Source organism: Anser brachyrhynchus, assembly GCF_964034855.1.
Source record: "Anser brachyrhynchus genome assembly, chromosome: 12".
Classification (NCBI taxonomy): Eukaryota; Metazoa; Chordata; class Aves; order Anseriformes; family Anatidae; genus Anser; species Anser brachyrhynchus.
In genome coordinates this window covers 16,126,581-16,145,209 of record NC_137707.1, presented here as the reverse complement: position 1 = coordinate 16,145,209, position 18,629 = coordinate 16,126,581, and the positions used below count along the sequence as shown (strand labels likewise).

The 18,629-nt window shown below is 41.5% G+C and overlaps 1 protein-coding gene across 2 annotated transcripts in view; it reads left to right on the top strand.

The window, feature by feature from the left end:
- Positions 1-6,841: 6,841 nt before the first annotated feature.
- Positions 6,842-18,629, top strand: part of LOC308176823 (uncharacterized protein) — a 239,563-nt gene continuing 227,775 nt past the window's right edge. For both annotated transcript variants that reach the window (XM_080553082.1, XM_080553083.1), the window contains exons 1-2: positions 6,842-7,081; positions 7,420-7,530. In XM_080553082.1, the coding sequence (XP_080409208.1) occupies positions 7,074-7,081; positions 7,420-7,530 (119 nt within the window). In that variant the 5' untranslated portion in view covers positions 6,842-7,073. The remainder of the gene's footprint in view (positions 7,082-7,419; positions 7,531-18,629) is intronic.

The following is an 18,629-nucleotide window of genomic DNA, read 5'->3' as shown; positions in this document are numbered from 1 at the left end:
GCTTGTCTTAAATGAAGCAGAGACTAATCAGGATGCCTCCTCTTGCACTAGCGGCTAGGGAGGCCAGATACTTTTGCTGGAACAGGGATGAAACAAACTGGAATTTCCTGCACCAGCCAATCTCCTGTGCCGTAGGAGGAAGCTGTCCTCTAAAAAGTAAAACTGAAAACCTGCCTTTAAAAAGCAGTTGCTTGCAAAGCCCCTCATGCAAGCCAGACCCTAAAGGCAAAAAGTACCTGAGAATACTGAGAGCCAAGAAGATAGAAAAGTTTAATTCCAAATTCTTGAGATGCATCATGGTTTTTGTTGATTCAGCGGGAAGGAGGGTGTATCACCCCAAGGAGGCTCCCCTGCACAGCACCTTTTAATACCACCTGATTAAGCATTGCTTGTTGAGTTTTGAATTTTACCCTAATCCTATTCTTTCTGTTGCAAATCTGTCATAAAAGCCTAAATCCTCTCTGGGGAGTGGGACTTGTAGTTGTCCTTCCATCGCAAAGACTACATACGGTTAGAACACCGCACGTAAGTAACACAGAATGTGTACACTGTGCTAAAAGATATTCTCCCATCCCTTCAGTGGAAAAACTGAATTTCTGAACTAAAAGGTTTAAAGTTATATTGCTGACATTACAGGTCTGCAAATCATCTATCAGTCACAGGGTCTTTATTTTGCCGTTACACAGTCATAACTAGAAATAGTTTCTACTAACAGCTTTTTACAATGTTGGCATTTTTATTCCAAGATCATTCAAATTACAGAACCGTCATCTCAAAATAGAAAAAAAAAAAAAGAAATAGAGAAAGTTTGTGTCACTCTGGATACTTGCTTTTCGAGTGAGTGAAGAGTATGATTTTAGAGTTTTTAATTGAGCCCTTTTCTACTAGATACCATACGTGCAAGTTTTGACCTAATCTATATGATATCCTCCATAAATAAGTCTATTCTGTACAATTAAATTTTATTTCAACAGGTATGTGTGAAATTTGTTGCGTAAGTATCGCTAACACTTCAGAACTAACGGCACTTCATAAATCAGGCTTCTGTTATTATCCTACTCCTAGCTGCATCTTAATTATTTGGGTTCAAATACAGAGCACTGTTTTATAAGCCTTCATATTTTCTGTTTACAAGGATTTTACTAACATCTAATAAATTTAATGACCTCTAATAACAAGAGGAAGTGAAATCCTACTTAGCAAATTCATAGCTTTTCAATGTATCTTGTGGCTTTATGGCATTTCAAACCCTAGGAATGTAAAAGCTGTTTAAGGAGCTGTTGCTGGGTTCAACTAGCTGCAGAGACTGTTAAGTTATTTTTGTTTCTCTTTTATTGCTTAACCTCTGGGGCCTAACTCTGGGCTACCTGATAAAGCAGCCGTTGAGGAACTTTAAACCTTACAAGCTTTGAGTTGATAGACATAGAACAAGGTCTTGTATTAAACAGACATTTTAAAAACATAATTTCAAATCTGGAAATTGATTGTGGCTTGACCTATTTATTTTGAAGAGCTCACTGTTTCTTACTATCTCTGCTTTGCTGATGTTATTAGATCCATTGTTTTTTTACCAGAACTCCCAACTGATAGAAGAAAAATCAATGCAGTGCAAAGCTTGTTGGGCAGCAGCACTTTCATTAGAGTCAGGGCCACAATTTGCTAACTAAGACCAACTTATGACATTCCCACTTTTAAAGGTTACAAACTCTTGTATTGTGCAGCTCCCAGTATTCTCAGAAGTCCACAATCCAACACATGAAGCAGGCTGGGAACAGAGCAATCTTTTAAAAAAAAATCCATATTACACACTGATTTTTTAGTACATGCTAATATGAGAATTACAGAGAATTACAGATCATGCAGAACTTCTTTTCAATGCTGATTTTTGAACAAAGTGTATGTCCAAAGTAACTCTTCCCAGGCTTTTTTTATTATTTATCTACATACCCTTATGCTCACTATTTTAATCACCTTTTGGGCATAATGATCTCTCAGCCGCCTGTTGCAGTGTGCATTTGGCACCTGCCCAAATGGTACAGAGCAGCACGCAAAGGGGTCTTGGAGGAGGCCCCCTTCTCGATGCAGTAGCCTGCGCCAGCTCATCTCGGATTGAGGATGCTCAGAGGTCTGTAGTTCAAACACACGTCTGCCCAGCTAATGGGGTCAGAACATCTTCCTCCAATAATGGATTGGTTCTCTCTTGGGTAAAGTGCCTCTAAGAGAAATTGAGAGAAGATCCATCCTTAAATAAGATTTGATGCAGCCCAGGAGAATGACAATTACAGCTTTTACTAACACTATTCCTAAGGCAAAGTCAAGCTTTATACGAAACAGAGGATGACAGGGTACTCGGGAGCTTTTCTAGTGTAGCGACTCATAGAGAGGACCGTGCTGCGGAGAAGTTTTGAGAGAGCAAATGCAGCTCACACAGGTGGCTTTGCTGTTGAAGACAGCGAGGGGCGGCCCTGTGTGGGTCACCTTGGTAAAGCCTGAGTTATTTTCTTCTTGTGCTGAGTGCAGCTGGTGATGGCAACAGATGGTTTCATCCAGCAGGTGCAAAACACAGGAGCCACCCCTGGGGTGAAGGTTCAGGGAGGCAGCCAAGTTGTACAGTAACAGAGGGGCTTGGAAGGGGCTGCCAAAATAAAGTTAGGAGCGCAACTGGAGTGCACCCCGAGCAGCCTTTTGCCAGGGCTTAGCATGTCCCATGGCAGAAGTCTCAGCCGAGGGGCTCTGCAGAGGTGGTTGCAGTGGGAACGGTGAGCTCCCTCCAACAGCTTCGGCTTGCTGCTGCTTGCAGTGACAGCTGCCTTTTGCGGTTGCTGATCAGACTCACCTCTCTCTTCCGTCCCGGGCCCTGCAGCTCGACCTATCCCAAAACACACCGTAATACCTACCAACTTTGGCTATGTCCGTGTCCTCTCCTGTTTTCCCCTTCGCTGAGTGCTCAGATGGAGGCTGCAGGAGGTGGAGGCTGCGGGAGGCAGCGCTGGTGCCAGCACCTTCCTGCTACCTCGGCTGGGAGTAGGTATGACAAGACATTTGGGCATCAGGGCTGTCGTAGTGGAAAGGGTTGATGCAATGTGGCACATTGAACTGCAGATGATGGCCTTTTTTTTTTCTCTTTGAGAAAAAGCACATCACTCATTACTGATGGCTAAAGAGCAGGAAGAGAGAAATCTCTCCAATTTTACATGCAAAAGTTTGCCAAAGAAGGAGTTAAATGAACAGTGATCTAATGTAGGCATCGAATGGTTACAAAGATCTGCACCAGCAGTTGACTGTGGCTCTTTACACCCTCAAAACCATGAACCCCAATGGGGCTGATGTAAAACCAGTGATAAGCTGGGATTTTAACAAACCTCTTGAGTACCCGTCCCGCTTCTGCCAACCTACCACTGCTCCTGCCACTTGTGTGTAGCAGTCGTACAAAAAAAACCCCTCAGTTCCCCTCAGCACTGCCTGCGGTAAGTAGCACTGGGTAACGGTGTTTGCTTATCCAAGGCGAGCCCTCCAAACTTGCACCGGCAACCACTGGAGCAGCGTGTCTGTAATTACTGAAAGGGCTGTGTCATTCCTCCTTAATTCATATTTACTGTGCATCCCTGTCAGAGCCTCACAGGGCAAAAGATAAAAGAATACAGGCTCCTGTAGCGTAAACACAGTGCTAAGGAGTAATGAAAATATATTTCCTGAAATGCAGTGCCGTATTTTCTATTATTTAGAAACACCGTACATCATTATTTTAGGGAGAAGTAAAATATGTAAAAACATTTCTGTACATTTCTTCTCTAAAGCTCACACCAAGCCTTTCTTTCCGTTTTTTTAAAGCAGCCATTTAATAAAGCCTGACACTTAGTAGCAATGTTTTGAAATAATTTTTGCTGCTCTGCCAGCAGTTGGCTTTGCTGTGAATCTCTAAAGACAAATCCATCTACAGCGAATCTAGCAAAATTCAGCTCCGTGTTGTATGTCAGGGTTGAGGACTACTTGTCAGCTCTGGCACTGTCAGATTTTATCTTTAAATATGACAGGCAATTTGTTCAGGGAGCACTTCTGAATGACAAGATATAGTGGTGTTGTAAAACATGGCACCTGTGTGGTATGCCCTGCCTTTGTGGACATCAGAGGCTATTGTTTCCTTTGCTATTAGACAGCCACAGTCACACAGTAAGGTGTGTAAAATGTTCACAGAAACCTTTTAAATAGACTAGCAGGAAAGTAGATACCCTCCGGTCATTTAAGTCAGGCCATTTATCATTTTATCTTATAAAACACAACATTCACTAAAATATGATGTAAGGAGAAAACCAAATGCTCTGCTGAGCAGCGCTGGTTGCAAGCCCAGCCTTTGAACCAGGCTGCTATAAAAGGGTTTATCTTTGAAGTGCCAGACAGTAGAAAAATTAGGATTTTAACTCCTTCCCAATCAGATAGGTGTCAAGAGCCACGCAAAGGGCTCCTGTTGACACATGGGCTGCATCAGGTCCTGCTGAAATACCCAGTGCTTACTGCGGTGGGGCTTCCTGGAACGGGGCACTAAGAACAGCTGATGAAACATTAGCACACCTAAAATGTTTGCTTTAAAAACAAATACACAGAGGGTCGTAGAGGATAATGATTTTACAATTGAAAAAAAAAAAAAAAAAAAACAGATTTAACTATCAAAAGTAAACTGCGTACGCACTGTGGGCATGCCACTGCCAAAGTCAATGGAGAGTTGTTCCACACTGCCAGAGCAGTGTTTGCATGCTGGTGTAAGTAGTCTTCTTCAGAGCATGGCCAACACTGAGTAAACCCAGCGAAAATCTGATCCTACAAAGACCCTGCATGCAAGCACATCCTGTTCTGTCTGTCTCTGAGCAATGCTGGTGCTCTTGCCCAGCTGACAGCAAGTGATGGGAATATTCTGGAGCAACTGGGAGGAGGCCAAGCAATTCTTTTAAAAGAAAAAAAAAAAAAAACCTCTTGAGACTCTTTTGTTTCTGATGCCTAAGAAGTGGCCAAGGTATTGTTGATTGAATGCCTTCTGCTCCTGCAAACGCGTGGCAGCAGCATTTGAGCTTCACTCGCTGTCCTGGCAGGGACCGAGGCTCTTAGGTCAGTGACGTGAAGTCCAGACTGAGGCATTTCTGTACAGATTTTCTGGATCCAAGAACAAGGAAACTATCAAAAGGCATGGTAACACTGTGGTCAAATCAGTGTCCTGCTGTCCATTGAAAGGCATGCAATATTTGGTATCTTACCTGAAGGCTCGAGTCCTGGAAATTAGTGATTCTGTAAGAACGTTGTTTTGGCTTTCATGTAAGAAGCAAATATTTAGACTTTTCTGCCTGGAATCGAAGTGAACCCTGCAAATTCAAACACTAGGTGGCAAATATAGAGATCCCTATTAAAAACTTCTATTACAAACAGAGCCACAATCTTCATTGTTGCAGGCCTGCCCAGTGAATAGCACTTAGAGGTGGTTGTACTGGATGTGCATGTAGCTTTACCATGGCAATTGAGCAAAAATAAATATAAAGCAAGCTAATGGGCAATAGGGTGGGATCAGGGGTTAAGATGCAGTGTATATGCAAAGTGGACCCCTCATTGAAAGGATTTGGCATGGCTCAAATATACTTTTGTGTTTCTTACTCTGAATAGAAATGAACAGCTGTCTTCTCACCAAGGGGTGTATGCTTTAAAGGAAATTCTGCAGATGAGGAAAGGAGAGAGCCTGCACTATGTCTTCCTCATTGAGAGACAAAATTGTCATATTCATTCCTAATGTAATTTCCAACTTCAGTAGAAGAATATGATATTTATTTTAAAATACCACAATTGTGTTCAGGTATGTATGAATTAACTTTGGATGCTTTTTTATCTGTTTCCTTTTTATATACAAGGTTGTCATAATTTTAGAACCACTGGGAAAACTGTCAATACATCTTAGCTAAGTTAAGATCTTCTGAGAATTAGGTTCATCTTCTAAGATGGTTTCCATAACCGATGAAAAGCAAGAAGCAGCTCCAGGGGATTAGTCATTCCACCTGGTTTTGATATTTATTTCAGGAGAGGATGAGCTGTCTCTGAAGAAGCCTATCCCTTCCTGTTGACTCTAGATAGCTAAGATAACTTGCTTGTCTGATGTTCAGGTAGCTAAATTTGGCTGAGGAAAGTCCATCTTTAGTCATCTAAGTCCCTCAACTTTCTCTCACCTATTTCTGAAGGATGTTTGCCTTCTCTGCATTCACAAGCACTTGACCATCAGTGGTACATTAACTTCATAATGAAATCTAATTCAAAGGACTTTTAAAAACAAGGAGAAAGATCTTGTAACTACTAGTGATGGATGATTGCTATGGTCACACAGAGCAACATAAATCTTGGTGGCACGCCCAACGATAAAAAGCAGACAAATTCAGCATCTCAGGGAAGTCATGTATTTAAGCACAGGAGAGACATGCAGGGAAAGGTTTTTAGACCTTACCTCCATTAGGAGGGCAGATAAACACCCAGTGAAGTAATTTTGCCTGCCCATCACTGAATAATGTGCTCTGAAATGGAGAGCTACACTGCACTTCCACTCTCTTCAAGCAAGTGGCCTTGCCAGCAATTTTAGAGAGAATGTAATGAGAGAAGAAATCCCCTCAAACATTCAGACAACCACATACATCCCAATTAACTGCCCCAAATAACTGAAGCTGCTGTGTGTAATTACTAGTTATCTGCCTGCTGAAGTTCACTAGTAATTAGGTGTAAAGTACTTGACATGTTTTCCAAATGTGTATTTACCATTTCCAAATGGTGTCTGTGTTGTGCAGCTGTATAAAAAGTATTGGGGTTAAGGTATGGGAGGGAATTTTTTAAAGGTGGAAGTTGAAAATCTGGGTTAAAAGTGGACTAATCAGCAGTGAAAGCAAAAGTAGCCGTGTCTCAGAAATTGTGCTCCAGTGGTCGGTGTATGATCTTTTGCAGTGATAGCAGTTTCTCCTCTAAAATACTGTGATTTGAGTATTTGTATTACAGGAAAACTGAGATGCGCCAACTAGGAAGGAGTAGTTCATCATGTTAAGCACTCTACAAATACAATGCACTGGTGAGCATGCTTTAGTAGTTCCCTCTATAGATAGTCTACAAAAGATATAACTCGATGCTATCTGCAGTAAAAGGGTATTTGGGGTGTTTTTAGTGGGAATAGTAGTTTTGTGCTTTAGTGGGCTCCTTGTGTCCTCAGTTTACCTCAAAATAATAGTTTAAAATAGCCAGGAATGGCTTCCTTGGCAGGGAAAATTTGCAATTAATTGATGTACAAGATGCCACTTCCCTCTAAGGACGTGGTTACCCACAGCTGTAGTAAGTCCAAGATGACATGGGAAATGAGGGAACAAACAGGGAATGGAAACAAATATGTACAAGCTCCATTTACTTTCTCAGCTGCTCAGGAGGAAGCCTTGAGTCTGTGGCAATGGAGGGCACTAGAAAAGGGACAGGAGGGAACTCAAAAGAGGCTGGAAGAACCAAGCAGACAGTTTTGAAGGCAGAAAGGTAGGTGGGAATGCTCCTCCACACTTTGAATTTACTATGGCGTTTTGCAGTAAGTAGTGCTTTTGGTAGAATAAGTTGAGATTTACTTTTTGTGATTAATAGAGGAATCCAATGGAAACGTGGAAGTTTCTCAGCGTGACTGTTTCATCTGTAGGAACCAGGCCTTGGTACCTTGTGGACAAAGCTTGGCTTGGCAAGCTCTGTCACTTGCTGTGAGGTGTTTTAACTGTTTCCTCAATGGGGAGAAGCCTCTGAGGACACATTTTCATCATTTGTCCACCTCTGAGTTGTTCTAAAGAGTTTTGAATTTATGGCCAACTTTAATCAAATGTGAAAGAGAAATTCAAGAGCAGAAGAGGAAAGCTCAGAAATTTTGGTGAAATTTGGAAAGCAGCAATGGAGAAGAGCTGTATAGCAGTGTCTCCTCCGAGGAGAAGGCAGAACTTGACCATTGCTGTCCCGTTGCAGCAGCCATCTGGTCAGTCAGTCACAGTGTGGTCGGTCTCCTGCACAGAGAAAATATTGAACAACATGGAGAGAGCTGGGCTCTTGTGGTGAGGGGATAGGGGCAGGGATTTTGGTAACAAAAAATTCCAACCCATGGGAAATCAGGGTTCATTAGTTCTGCTGCTCACAAAACAACTTCTTTCTGGTAACCTTGGGAAAAGTCTCTCTGTTTTACACTTATAAATCAAGGGTGTTATTATTTGAAGTGCTTTAGCTGTATAAAAGCTAATGTTTAGCTGTATAAAAGCTAATGTTTTTCCAGGTTCCAAAGAATTATGCACAATGGACACACGTTCTTAACTCAGGTATGCCTGTAACAGTCGGTGTGGCACTTTGGGTAGAACTGGGGTATGTATTGAGCATTTCAGCCCCAGGTCAGCAAAGCTGACCTGATGGATCAGGTCCAGTGCTTTGCATCTCAGTTTTCTAACTGTTTGAGCAGAGGTTATTTCTGAAGAATAAATCATTTAACCTGGTTTCCTAAGGAATTGTGATGTCTGCAATTGCTCTATATGTTCACACATATGTCTCTTAGTTCTGATCACCCAAGGACCTATTTAAACTAAATATAACTGAAGGAGGAGGTACGTTTCTGCAAGTTTTGTGAAGCTAGAAAAGAGGCATTATTAGTACTAGAAAGGAAAAGGCTGTTTTGATAACTCAGTCCTAGCAGAAATCAAGCCCTTCAGAGGCATTAAATGACAAGACAGCTTTACAGCAAATAAGAATTCATGGCTCGTACGGCTTAGAGAGCTACCTGTGTTTGTTATGGTGATAAAGCTTTAAAAAAAAAAAAAAAAGACATATTAAAAAAATTGTTCAGAATTCTTACTCCAAAATGATGATCTTTTTCTTGTTAAGGGACACATGTGGCAGCCTACACATTGATACAGACATGAACTAGCGTCATCCAGAAGCAATGCTGTTTCTCTCCGTGGCCGTGGGGCTGTTAGGAAGCTTGGCTGGCCCCAGGATCCCTGCCCTGGTCACCTTTCTGTACTCCCAGAAGGGGAACAATGAAAGGAAAGTTGGCCCAGACATACCAATCTGAGTCCTAGGATGAGGAACAAATAGCTTGTCAAATCACAGTATTATGAGAGATAATGTTTCTGTTACTCATACAAAGAGTTAGCAATTACATTGCAGCTTTATTTTGGTTTGCTTTTCTTTAAAATCAAATGAATATCAATCTACAATCAATAAAAAAAGTTGCCTATAGGCAGTTTTGCCTTCGAATCTACTTCATGGATCAGCTGCTAGTAATTTATACAGAGTCAATAAGACACATTTCAAAAGTGAGGTTTTTCTCCCAAAAGGCAAAACTGCTCTAATTTACAGCTGGATATGAACCGGGCAAACAACATACACCTGAAGTAAATGTAATTTCTAATTTACAAGCAACTCCAGTGAAAGATTAGATCTGATCTGCTCTCTATGCAAGTAATCTATGGATATTTATATTATGATAACTGAAGAGCATAAATTGCTTTTGTTTTTTCTTTTGGGTATCTTTTTCATTTGTTTGTTTAGCAAAACCTGCAGGGGAAACGAGAACAGCTATAATTACAGTCACAGTTACAAGTTGTGGGGTCTGTAGATAATAAGCTACAAGGCATTTCTATTGAGCTTTTTTATTATTATTTAGTTAAAGAATGCTTTTTCCCAAGACAATCCATCTGTATTTTGTAGGAAGGAAAATCAAAGCAATAGCTGTCAAATATCTGTGAGATAGCAGATTTACAAATTAATCCCATTGCTTGGTATTTCCACAAAGCTTGCAATCCATAATTGGTGCTAGAAACTATAATTAACTTATTAGAAGCACTATGGCAGTTAGGTGTGCAAAATGGCAGCAGGTGTGTAATATCATTAAAAATACTCGGTATAAAAAGCACCTCTGAGTTTTATCCCTTTAGTTTCATGCTACCAGCTGCCAATTTGATTGGTTAAGTAGTTTTGGGCCGTGCAATACTCTTTCTTTTGGATTGATGTGTTTATTACTTTTTATGACAGGGGATCCCAAGGCAGATGTTCAATAAAGAAACAAGCTGCTACAGACCAGAGTAAAGAGATAGGTGGTGTAGATGCAGGAAATTGGGAAAGTTATCATATGCAGTAAGTTGTTATTGAAGATTTTGCTCCCAGCATTTGTAGCAGTTGTGTTATATGCTCTTCCACAGACAGTAATCTAACAGGGAATTATTGAAAGCCAAGTGCCAAGATTTTAAATTGCTCTATATGATCTGGAGCTGCTACTCAAACAGGGAGCTGGAGCTTTGAAATTTTATAAAGATGTGACCGTGCCATTTTTAGGAGAAATGTGCATCAACTGTTTGAGCTGGTTTGCTCGTGCACAGCCTTTTCTCACCAAGACAGATACACAGCTGAAGATGTTTTCCTTTGCACCTTAGGTAATCATTTATGTTAGTACAAAGTAAGTGAAAATCATTACTTGGAAGGAAAATAGCTCAGAATTTGGATAAAGGGGAACAAACTCGTAGTTGTGTGGAGGTCTGATTTATGCATCAATCAAAGCCAAGTTCTGCTCTATTTTCACCAGCAAAAATGCGGGATCATCACATTTAGGTGAATGGGGGCATACAGATGGATCCACGAGAAAAGCAATAAGAGAGACAGGTTTTTTAATTCCTGTAACTGCTCACAGCTTGGTTTGTGTTTTGTGCAGTTTTAAAGTGAAGAGAGAATACAAGTTTCTTTCATTGCAGTCAGAAACTTTTGCACACTCCTGTAGGGAAAAAGCAAATACTTTCTGGAGAGACTTGTTGGCATAGCACATCATCTTTCAAGTGCTTTAAAAGGAAGCAATAGAATGTGATTGACAGAAAAATTTCCTTTCTAATTGTTTTGGTATATTGTGCTGGTTTTGTGACTTTAGTTTAGTGTATTACAACCAGATAGGAGGAGAGCTAATTCATGAAAGAGATTTTATTTTCTAATTTGATTTTTGTTAATACCCCTAAAGCCTCCAGAGGCAGATGGCCAACATGTTTGGATGACATTGAGAGCAAAGTGTTCTGCTCCGTCCATGTTCTTTAATCCACTGCTTTGCTTTAGTTTCTTACCAGCAAATATTAGTGTCATCCCTGAAACAGTATTCTTCCACCTGTGTTTTGAAGGGATCAGTGTCTTGCTCTGCCTTTTGCCACCCCTGAAATGCTTCCTGCCATAGCCCTGTAATCTCCTGACCTTTCTGAGGCTCAGCTGTTCAAACTCCAGTGGGCACAAAACACTGCCCTGCCTTCTCCTGCAAACAAAGAAGGTGTGACCAACCTTGCCATCCTGAATTTTCCCACTCCCGTGTGTGTTAACAGTCACTTGAAACCTACCTCTTTGCTCGTAAGACCGTTGCAGACTTGTTCCAGCCTGCCTCGGAGGCGCTGCCTTTCTGTACCCTCTGCTTCTTCCTATTTGTTTTGTTTATAAATTAAGGCATGGGTTGTAAGGAGAAAAATGGTCTCTTGCCATCTGTGGGGTGAAATGTTTTCCAAATCCCCCAAAAGTCCTGAGGGCTGCAGGACTTCCCATGGCCTGAAAAGACAGATGTCATGAGCTGGGGCAGGTCACTTCCCAGCTCTTCCATTCTTTAAGTGGAAAGCTACTGAGCTCTTGAGGGGAATAAAAAAGGAAAAGCTCCAGAGATTATTAGATTTAGGGTAATTATTAGACTATATGTCAGACCAGGCTAAACAACAAATTATATATGATATTTAGAATATCTGTCGATTGAAGTGCAATTAGCAGTAGACACTGAGATAGGTCGGTGAAGGCTGACACTAGAAATGATGAAGAGAAATGCCAAAAAAAGAAGTGGTGATGACCAGAAGTGGTGTTATTGTGAGGGGCGAACACAAAACTTGAGAGGACTTTCAGTAGCAGGATGTATCATCGGTGTGTCTCAAAGCACTAACAAAGAGTTGGAAGAGACAATGCTGACCTCAGGAGCTGAGGAGTAGAGGGACAAGGGAGATGAGAATCATGCTAAAAAGCAATATAAGCAGTTGTGGGAAGTGACGTTTTTAAAACAAACCACTGTGGTTCCTGTATTGTACAAACCTAATAAGACATAGTGAAAAATATTGGATTTATTTTTACAAGTTAAAAGTGACCTTGTTGGCCTTATGAATGGATTGACTTCTCACAGTACCTCTTAAGGGCATTAGGGTTATGACTAACTCATAAAAATAAATCCAATATTTTCCCCTTGGCCATGTCATATCCAGTGTTGGAATTCAGCTGTGAGAACTGGTGGGGCTCTGACTTTCATTTAGTTTGACCTCCCATTATGAGGAGTACTCTGCTCTCAATCCTGGTGGGCTGCAGCATAATTCCAACAGCGGTCATATCACATACTGAATGGAAATAGAGAAAAAATCCCAAGAAGGCCTAGAAAATAGAGGGTCGGGCAAAAAAGTATATAACTGAAAACAACATATAAAAGGAGTAAGAGTTTCAAATGCTGATAGTTTTTTTCCTTCCCTGTTTTTCATTTGACCTGCATAGCAAATCAAGGCTGTTACATTATACACTGAGTATGGAGAAAAAAAAATCCTAGCTGATGACTTAGCTCATACAGATATTCCATTCTATTCAAGTCAGAAGAACATTAAAAAAAAAAAAAAAGAAAATAATTAGAGAATAAGTGGTTTAAAATGTACATGAGGGCTTTAAAAGTGGCAGACACCCCAAACTAGTATTTGTGATAGCACAAGATCTCTACCAAGCAATGACCTTGTCCAAAGCAGTTGGAAAACATAGTTTGGTTCAGCATCCTTGGATGCCTGCAGCTATGGATGAGAAGCTTTGTTCCCGCACCTTCCTAGGCTGTCTACCACTGAAGGACTGTATTGGCTTTGTGCATACTTCAGAGGAAAGTAGTCTTGCTGTAGTTACTGCGAGGCATAGATGAGTAAAGGTTTGTTTTAAGTGTGTAACAGATGTGCTGTTTTTATAACCTATGTATTCCACATCTCTGCCCTGCCTGATAACCATTCCCTTTCTAACAGGCTCAGAAAAAGCTATGTTCTTCTTGGCTGAGTTAGTTTTCAAGCTCCAGCGCATGCATCTGGACGTAGTCTTGGGCAACTGGCTTGAGGTGGTCCAGCCTGAGTAGGGAATTGCACCAATTGGCCTCCAAACGCACCTTCCAACCTCAGCAACTGTGTGATTCTGATACCATCATCTTGAATCCAAGCTGTCTAGGCTAATTTACCTTGTCAAGAAATACAAGGTGGACAGAAAACCAGTTAATGACATAGGAGTGGTGTCATTGGGTTAACAAGAAGGTTTGGCCATTAAAATTAGCTAGGCCAAACTACAATAGAAGCAACATGAGATTAAAGATTTCCTGCACTGTGACTGTCCTTGCAAGGATAAACCCTAAACTAGTTTAATTTGGGTCAAGCACAAACTCTAGTGCAAAGGACATATAAATCCTTGTGTCTGTGTTTATCTGAAGCCACGTTATATTCCAACCTTGGTTACTGCGAGGTCGGTTTTGACATTGTTCAGTGTTGCCCTTTCTCCTCACAAATGTTCCCCCAACAACTTGAGCAGCTTGCTGAATTAGAACTGTAGAAAATCACCAATGACATGCATATGCTGTAGGCATTTTTGAGGTTGCAGGGCTAACAGTAAATATTCACACTTAAAATACTGAATTTAGGTTTATATGCCATGGAAATGTTGAGCACCTTCTTTGCTTTGTTTCCTCTGCTTCTGCTTTTCCCATGACTCTTTTATTACACTGAGCAAGTTCCGTATCTGTAACATCCAGAAGTTGATGAGTTCTCATGTTGCATTTCCTTATTTTTCTCTGAAAATTTTCAATAAGTATTATTTTACCTGCATTGTTCTGGTGTCCCAAGTATTCCCATAGTCAGATCAATCATGGGAAAAATTTAATTCCCCCATCCAGAGATACAGGGTTCCTGCAGTCTGAGAGATTTCAGCCCCGCTCCGTGCTGCCTGGTTGTGCAGTGGACGAATGGTAAGCTTTTCCTAAACAGCCCATGGCCCTTATTATGCCCCAGGCCAGGCAAATACCGTGCTCTGAGCATCATGGTGACCTCTGCAATCACTACTGCATGCGAAAAGGTGCCTTGGCAAGTAAGCTGTAACTGCAGATTTAGCTTTCTTTATGAGACACCGTAGTCAGGATTTAAAGGTGTTTTTCCTAAATGTGACAAACAAGCCTGCTGAACCAGCTAAGAACTCTTATTTATATAAACTGGCAGTGATGTTACCTTGTATAAAATATGTTTAATTCTAACCAATGCATTTTTGAGTTATAGTTTCCATAAATATTTGTGAATACATTATGATAAAATCTAAAACCTTGGCAACAGTTAAAAGGAAAGAGTTTGCAGATAAAAATCAATATTGCCTGCAGTATCCCAAGAGAACATACTGCTAGTGAAGTTTAAATTAGCTTTTCCCTAAAATCCAAGACATTCCTGCAGCACACTTTAAAGCATCTTAAAGTGTGAAGGAGTTAAGCTAATTACTGTAGCATTTGAAGACAAGACATTTGTAAAATTAATGGGCTAAAGTCTGCAGTCTTTTCATTCAGCAAAAATTCCCACTGCAGTTGTGTGTTTATAGAAGAGCTGCAGAGTTTGGTCCCCTGCTTTCAGACAGTGGCATCTAGCAACAAAATACTCCAAATACCTTTTTCAGCAAGTCATGCAGCCCGTTTGGAGCAGCTCTGCAAAGCAAAACATGTGTGCTAAAGGCCTGAATTCTACACTGTGGGTGTTTCAGGGAAGTTTACATCAAATTAGCTCAGGTCTGGTGCCATACAGTGAGTGCTCACCTGTGGCTGGAGAACCTCCCTTCAGTTTCACCTGAGGGGAGCCCAGCTCTCCCAGTGGCTTTCTGCTCTGTGGCATAAACCAAAGCATGGCGAGCGGTGGTGTTTGGGAGAGTCACCTCAGGAGTGTGCTCCTCGTCTGAACTAAAACACTACCATAGAGACGTTGTGATGAGTGAAGGAGAGTTGTGGTAGCAGCCCCAGGTAGCATGGGCCCCCTTGCAGTAATGCTACCCCGCTTTACCTTTCTCTTGAAGCATGATGCTGAGTCCTACACAAAACTGAGGCTGGCAGAGCCCTTGGGAAGGCACATGGTTGCAAACTGCTCTTCTTCCTGTGCACCAGTGATGAGCAGAAGTAGCTGGTGTGAGGGCAGGGATGGTGTTTACCTGGGAAACCCAGAGCCCTGTGTTTGGGTCAGACACGAGCTCTGTTCAGCAGCTTCATTCTTGCTCGGTGTTGAAGTTCTCACACTAGGACATGACTACAGAATACAGATAAATAGGGAGGAATTCAGTTAACAGTTTCTTTTGTGAAGTGTTAGAAGGATGCAACCCTCTGCTAAAGTATTTATAAGGCAAAGCACTGGTCCACTGCAATCCATTGGCACCACTCTCATTGCAGAAAACACTGACCTCTGAGCTCAGGCTTCGAAAGGCAAGTTGTCTGCTAGTCAAGTTGATCCCAGTCTGTTTCTCCTCTAAACCAGTCCAAGTCAGTAGGGGAATTACAGAGGAGACCGCAACAACTTGTGCTGCCCCCTTAACGATGAGTAGCCTTGTTCCTTCCAGGCTGCAGGGACATTTCTTCCACATCTGTTTTTTAGCTGAAGATTTTTACAAGGCATTCACAAATGTGAAAAAAAATTAGTATATTATGTGAACATTCACCCAGCTGCATCTTGCCATGCTTTATTTTGGCTATGGAAGCTGCTAGCTGGAAAAAGGTCAGGATAACTATAACAGACTTTTGGGTTCTTGCTGTTTGAGAGACTCCAGACTTCACTCACCTTAAAAAAACATTGGTTTGGTTTCCTGACAGGTAGGGCTCAATTAACGGAAATTAAAAGTTGGTTTGAGATGGAGGGTGGTTGGCTGGGTATGGGAGAGGATAGCTGGCTCAGAATTTTCTGCATGGACTCTGCTGTAAAATGGTTAAATACATGTTTCACATTTTTTATCTAAATATAATTGCATTTCTGAGTGTTGGTCAGATGAAAAGAAACAGTGCACCAGATGCAACACACACACACACACACACACACTCACACACACACGGATTTCCCTGCCCTTCATCTTTCTAGAAAAATCTAGTCCTTCCAGTAGATTCATTTTCAGATGAGGTTGCTTGTCTTTTTCCAGTTCAAAGATGGAGTGAATAACTGAAGTTAGACTGGCAAAAGTAGTATAGAAAATTGTTCAGACTCACAGGAAAAGTGAGATAATTGCCCTTCTTACAGCTATCAGCCAATACAGCTTAGTTTCACTGGAGCAGAGACTGTTAGTATTTGGTTTCTTCCCAACTGCAATTTGAGGAAGGTTTTTAAATAAAATTTTCTAACTGTTCCTTAGCCCTTTGCCATGTTCTTAGAGTTTGCAGCAATTTCCCAAGTAACAAGCCCTTATTATTGCAAACCCTATATTAAAAATGCTTATGTAGTTGCTGTGCGGCTCACCAGCCTTTTGCAGGGTATCTTTAGTGCCTGTGTGCTTACGAGTTTATTGATTCCAACCACGGTCTGAATCTGTCCCCTGCCTTTAAATTCTTTCAGCGTTTTTTGATGCATCAATAACTTGTGAGTCTTTTACCTGCTTTCTTGCAGCTGCTTAGTGTCTCAGTCACCCTTTTGGCTCGTAGTAGGAGCCTTCAGACTTCCCCTGTAGCTGCCTGTCTGCACGCAGGTAATAGCAATGCCTGTGAGCGCCGGGTCCTGGCACGCAGGACTTCCCCTGTTCATCCCCAGCAGCTGCCCTTTTAGTGCAGGCTGGAGAGCTCGCAGTCTCCTTGACAGATTCCAGAATGTCCTCTCTGAATTGTTTCTTCCCTGGGGCAATCTAAAGGAATTTGCCTCAGATGACCGCATTCAAGCAAATCTCACCCTTACATTTCACTTTAGTCAATTTAAATCTCACACTTTATGTGGCCTTGCCTGCATAGCCTATGTCATCCTTCACTGCAACACAGATCTGCTCCTATCTCGTTACAACGTGCTCAGCTCTACCACTGGGTTTGATATACACATACAGAGCTATACTGAATTATTAAGGGTTTCACTTAAACCAGCAAGGCTCGGGAAGTTTTGAAATTCTATCTTTAATGTGACCTGTAAGGTTTAGGTACTAGAGATGTCTCTCAACAGTCGATGCCTTTAATACGCTCTGTGCTGCAGTAGTTTATCAGAATGGGAAATTGGAAAGGATGGCGCTTCAATCTGCAGCAATTATATGGAATTTGAGGTAGAAATATGTATTCTGACTTCGGACACCTCTGGCTCTATTGCAGCTTGGCTGCAACAAAAAAAATAAGGACCTTTTCCTCTTATGTACATAAACACTGAAATCCTTAAATCTTCCTTGTCAGACAAAAGCCTGGGCATTCCATGATAATATTTTTCATGTGCCTTACAGTAGGAATTATTCTGAGTGTTCAACTTTGCCTCAGTAGGTCAGAGATGATATTCTTTTTATACAGATCTTTAATATAAGCAATATTCTCTCTCACCCCTGACTCATAATACAGCAGTTTTCCTTCAAAGCGTAAATTAAAGTGAAGCCACAAAAGGGTCATTAATGGACTTGGCAGAGTCAATATTGAGGGTATCGTGTACTGCCTGTTTAATATTAAAAGCAAAGTCAATGGAAGTATGGCCTTAATATATGTGGGCTTTGTGAATACCAAAGAGATTGTGGGGAAAGTTTAAAGTTAGGAGTGTGCAGAGAGATGAAACAGCTTGTGAGGAAGCATAATGTTGGGGTTCATTCCTGAAAACCCAGGAAAATGCATGCCTGCAGTTAGGATTAGCAGAGGATTAGCATGGTGTCATCCACTGTATTTCATACTTGGAATTTTAAAGAATTCTGGTGGAGGGAAAAGATTTGTAGTTCCAGAGCTGCCATTTGAACAGCAATATCCGAATCACTGGCTAATCTTATCCTTCAAAATAAAGAATGGGAAGACCAGGATGCCATAGCGAAACCCTCTACAGAATATACTTTGCGAGAGAACTAGTAAGACACACAGCGTAACTTTATTCTGCTTACAGAGTGTGAGACTTTTAGAGGACCAATTAAAAGAGACTTAAAATGCAATTAAAGGAGAAATCACTTGGCAACAGGGCATTAGCTATCTCTCCAATCAGCATTGCATTAGCAAGCCTTTAGGAAGAGATTTGCTGGTGGATAAAATCTTTGCAAAGCATAACAGCATGGCTGAGCGACAGCGGCTGATAGGCGCTGGGAGAAACCGGCCTCCAGGGAAGGGACCCGGACTGTGTTCTTCTTGCTGTGCTGGGATGTGAATGGTGCCAAGTGCTGGGAGAGAAAGCAAATTCATAGAGCTGGCTGCACTGGAGAACAGAGGCCACAACTTGCAGCACATCCAGCTCTGCAGATGCCCACAGTGCCACACAGCTGCTCTGCAGCAAACCGCCAGCAGAAGGGATGCGCTAAGCAGAGTGCGTGGGAGACCAAGCGGCATGCACAGGGCTCGTGCTAGTGCACAGCACTCTCACTAATTTGGCAATGAATATTTATTATCTTGGTAT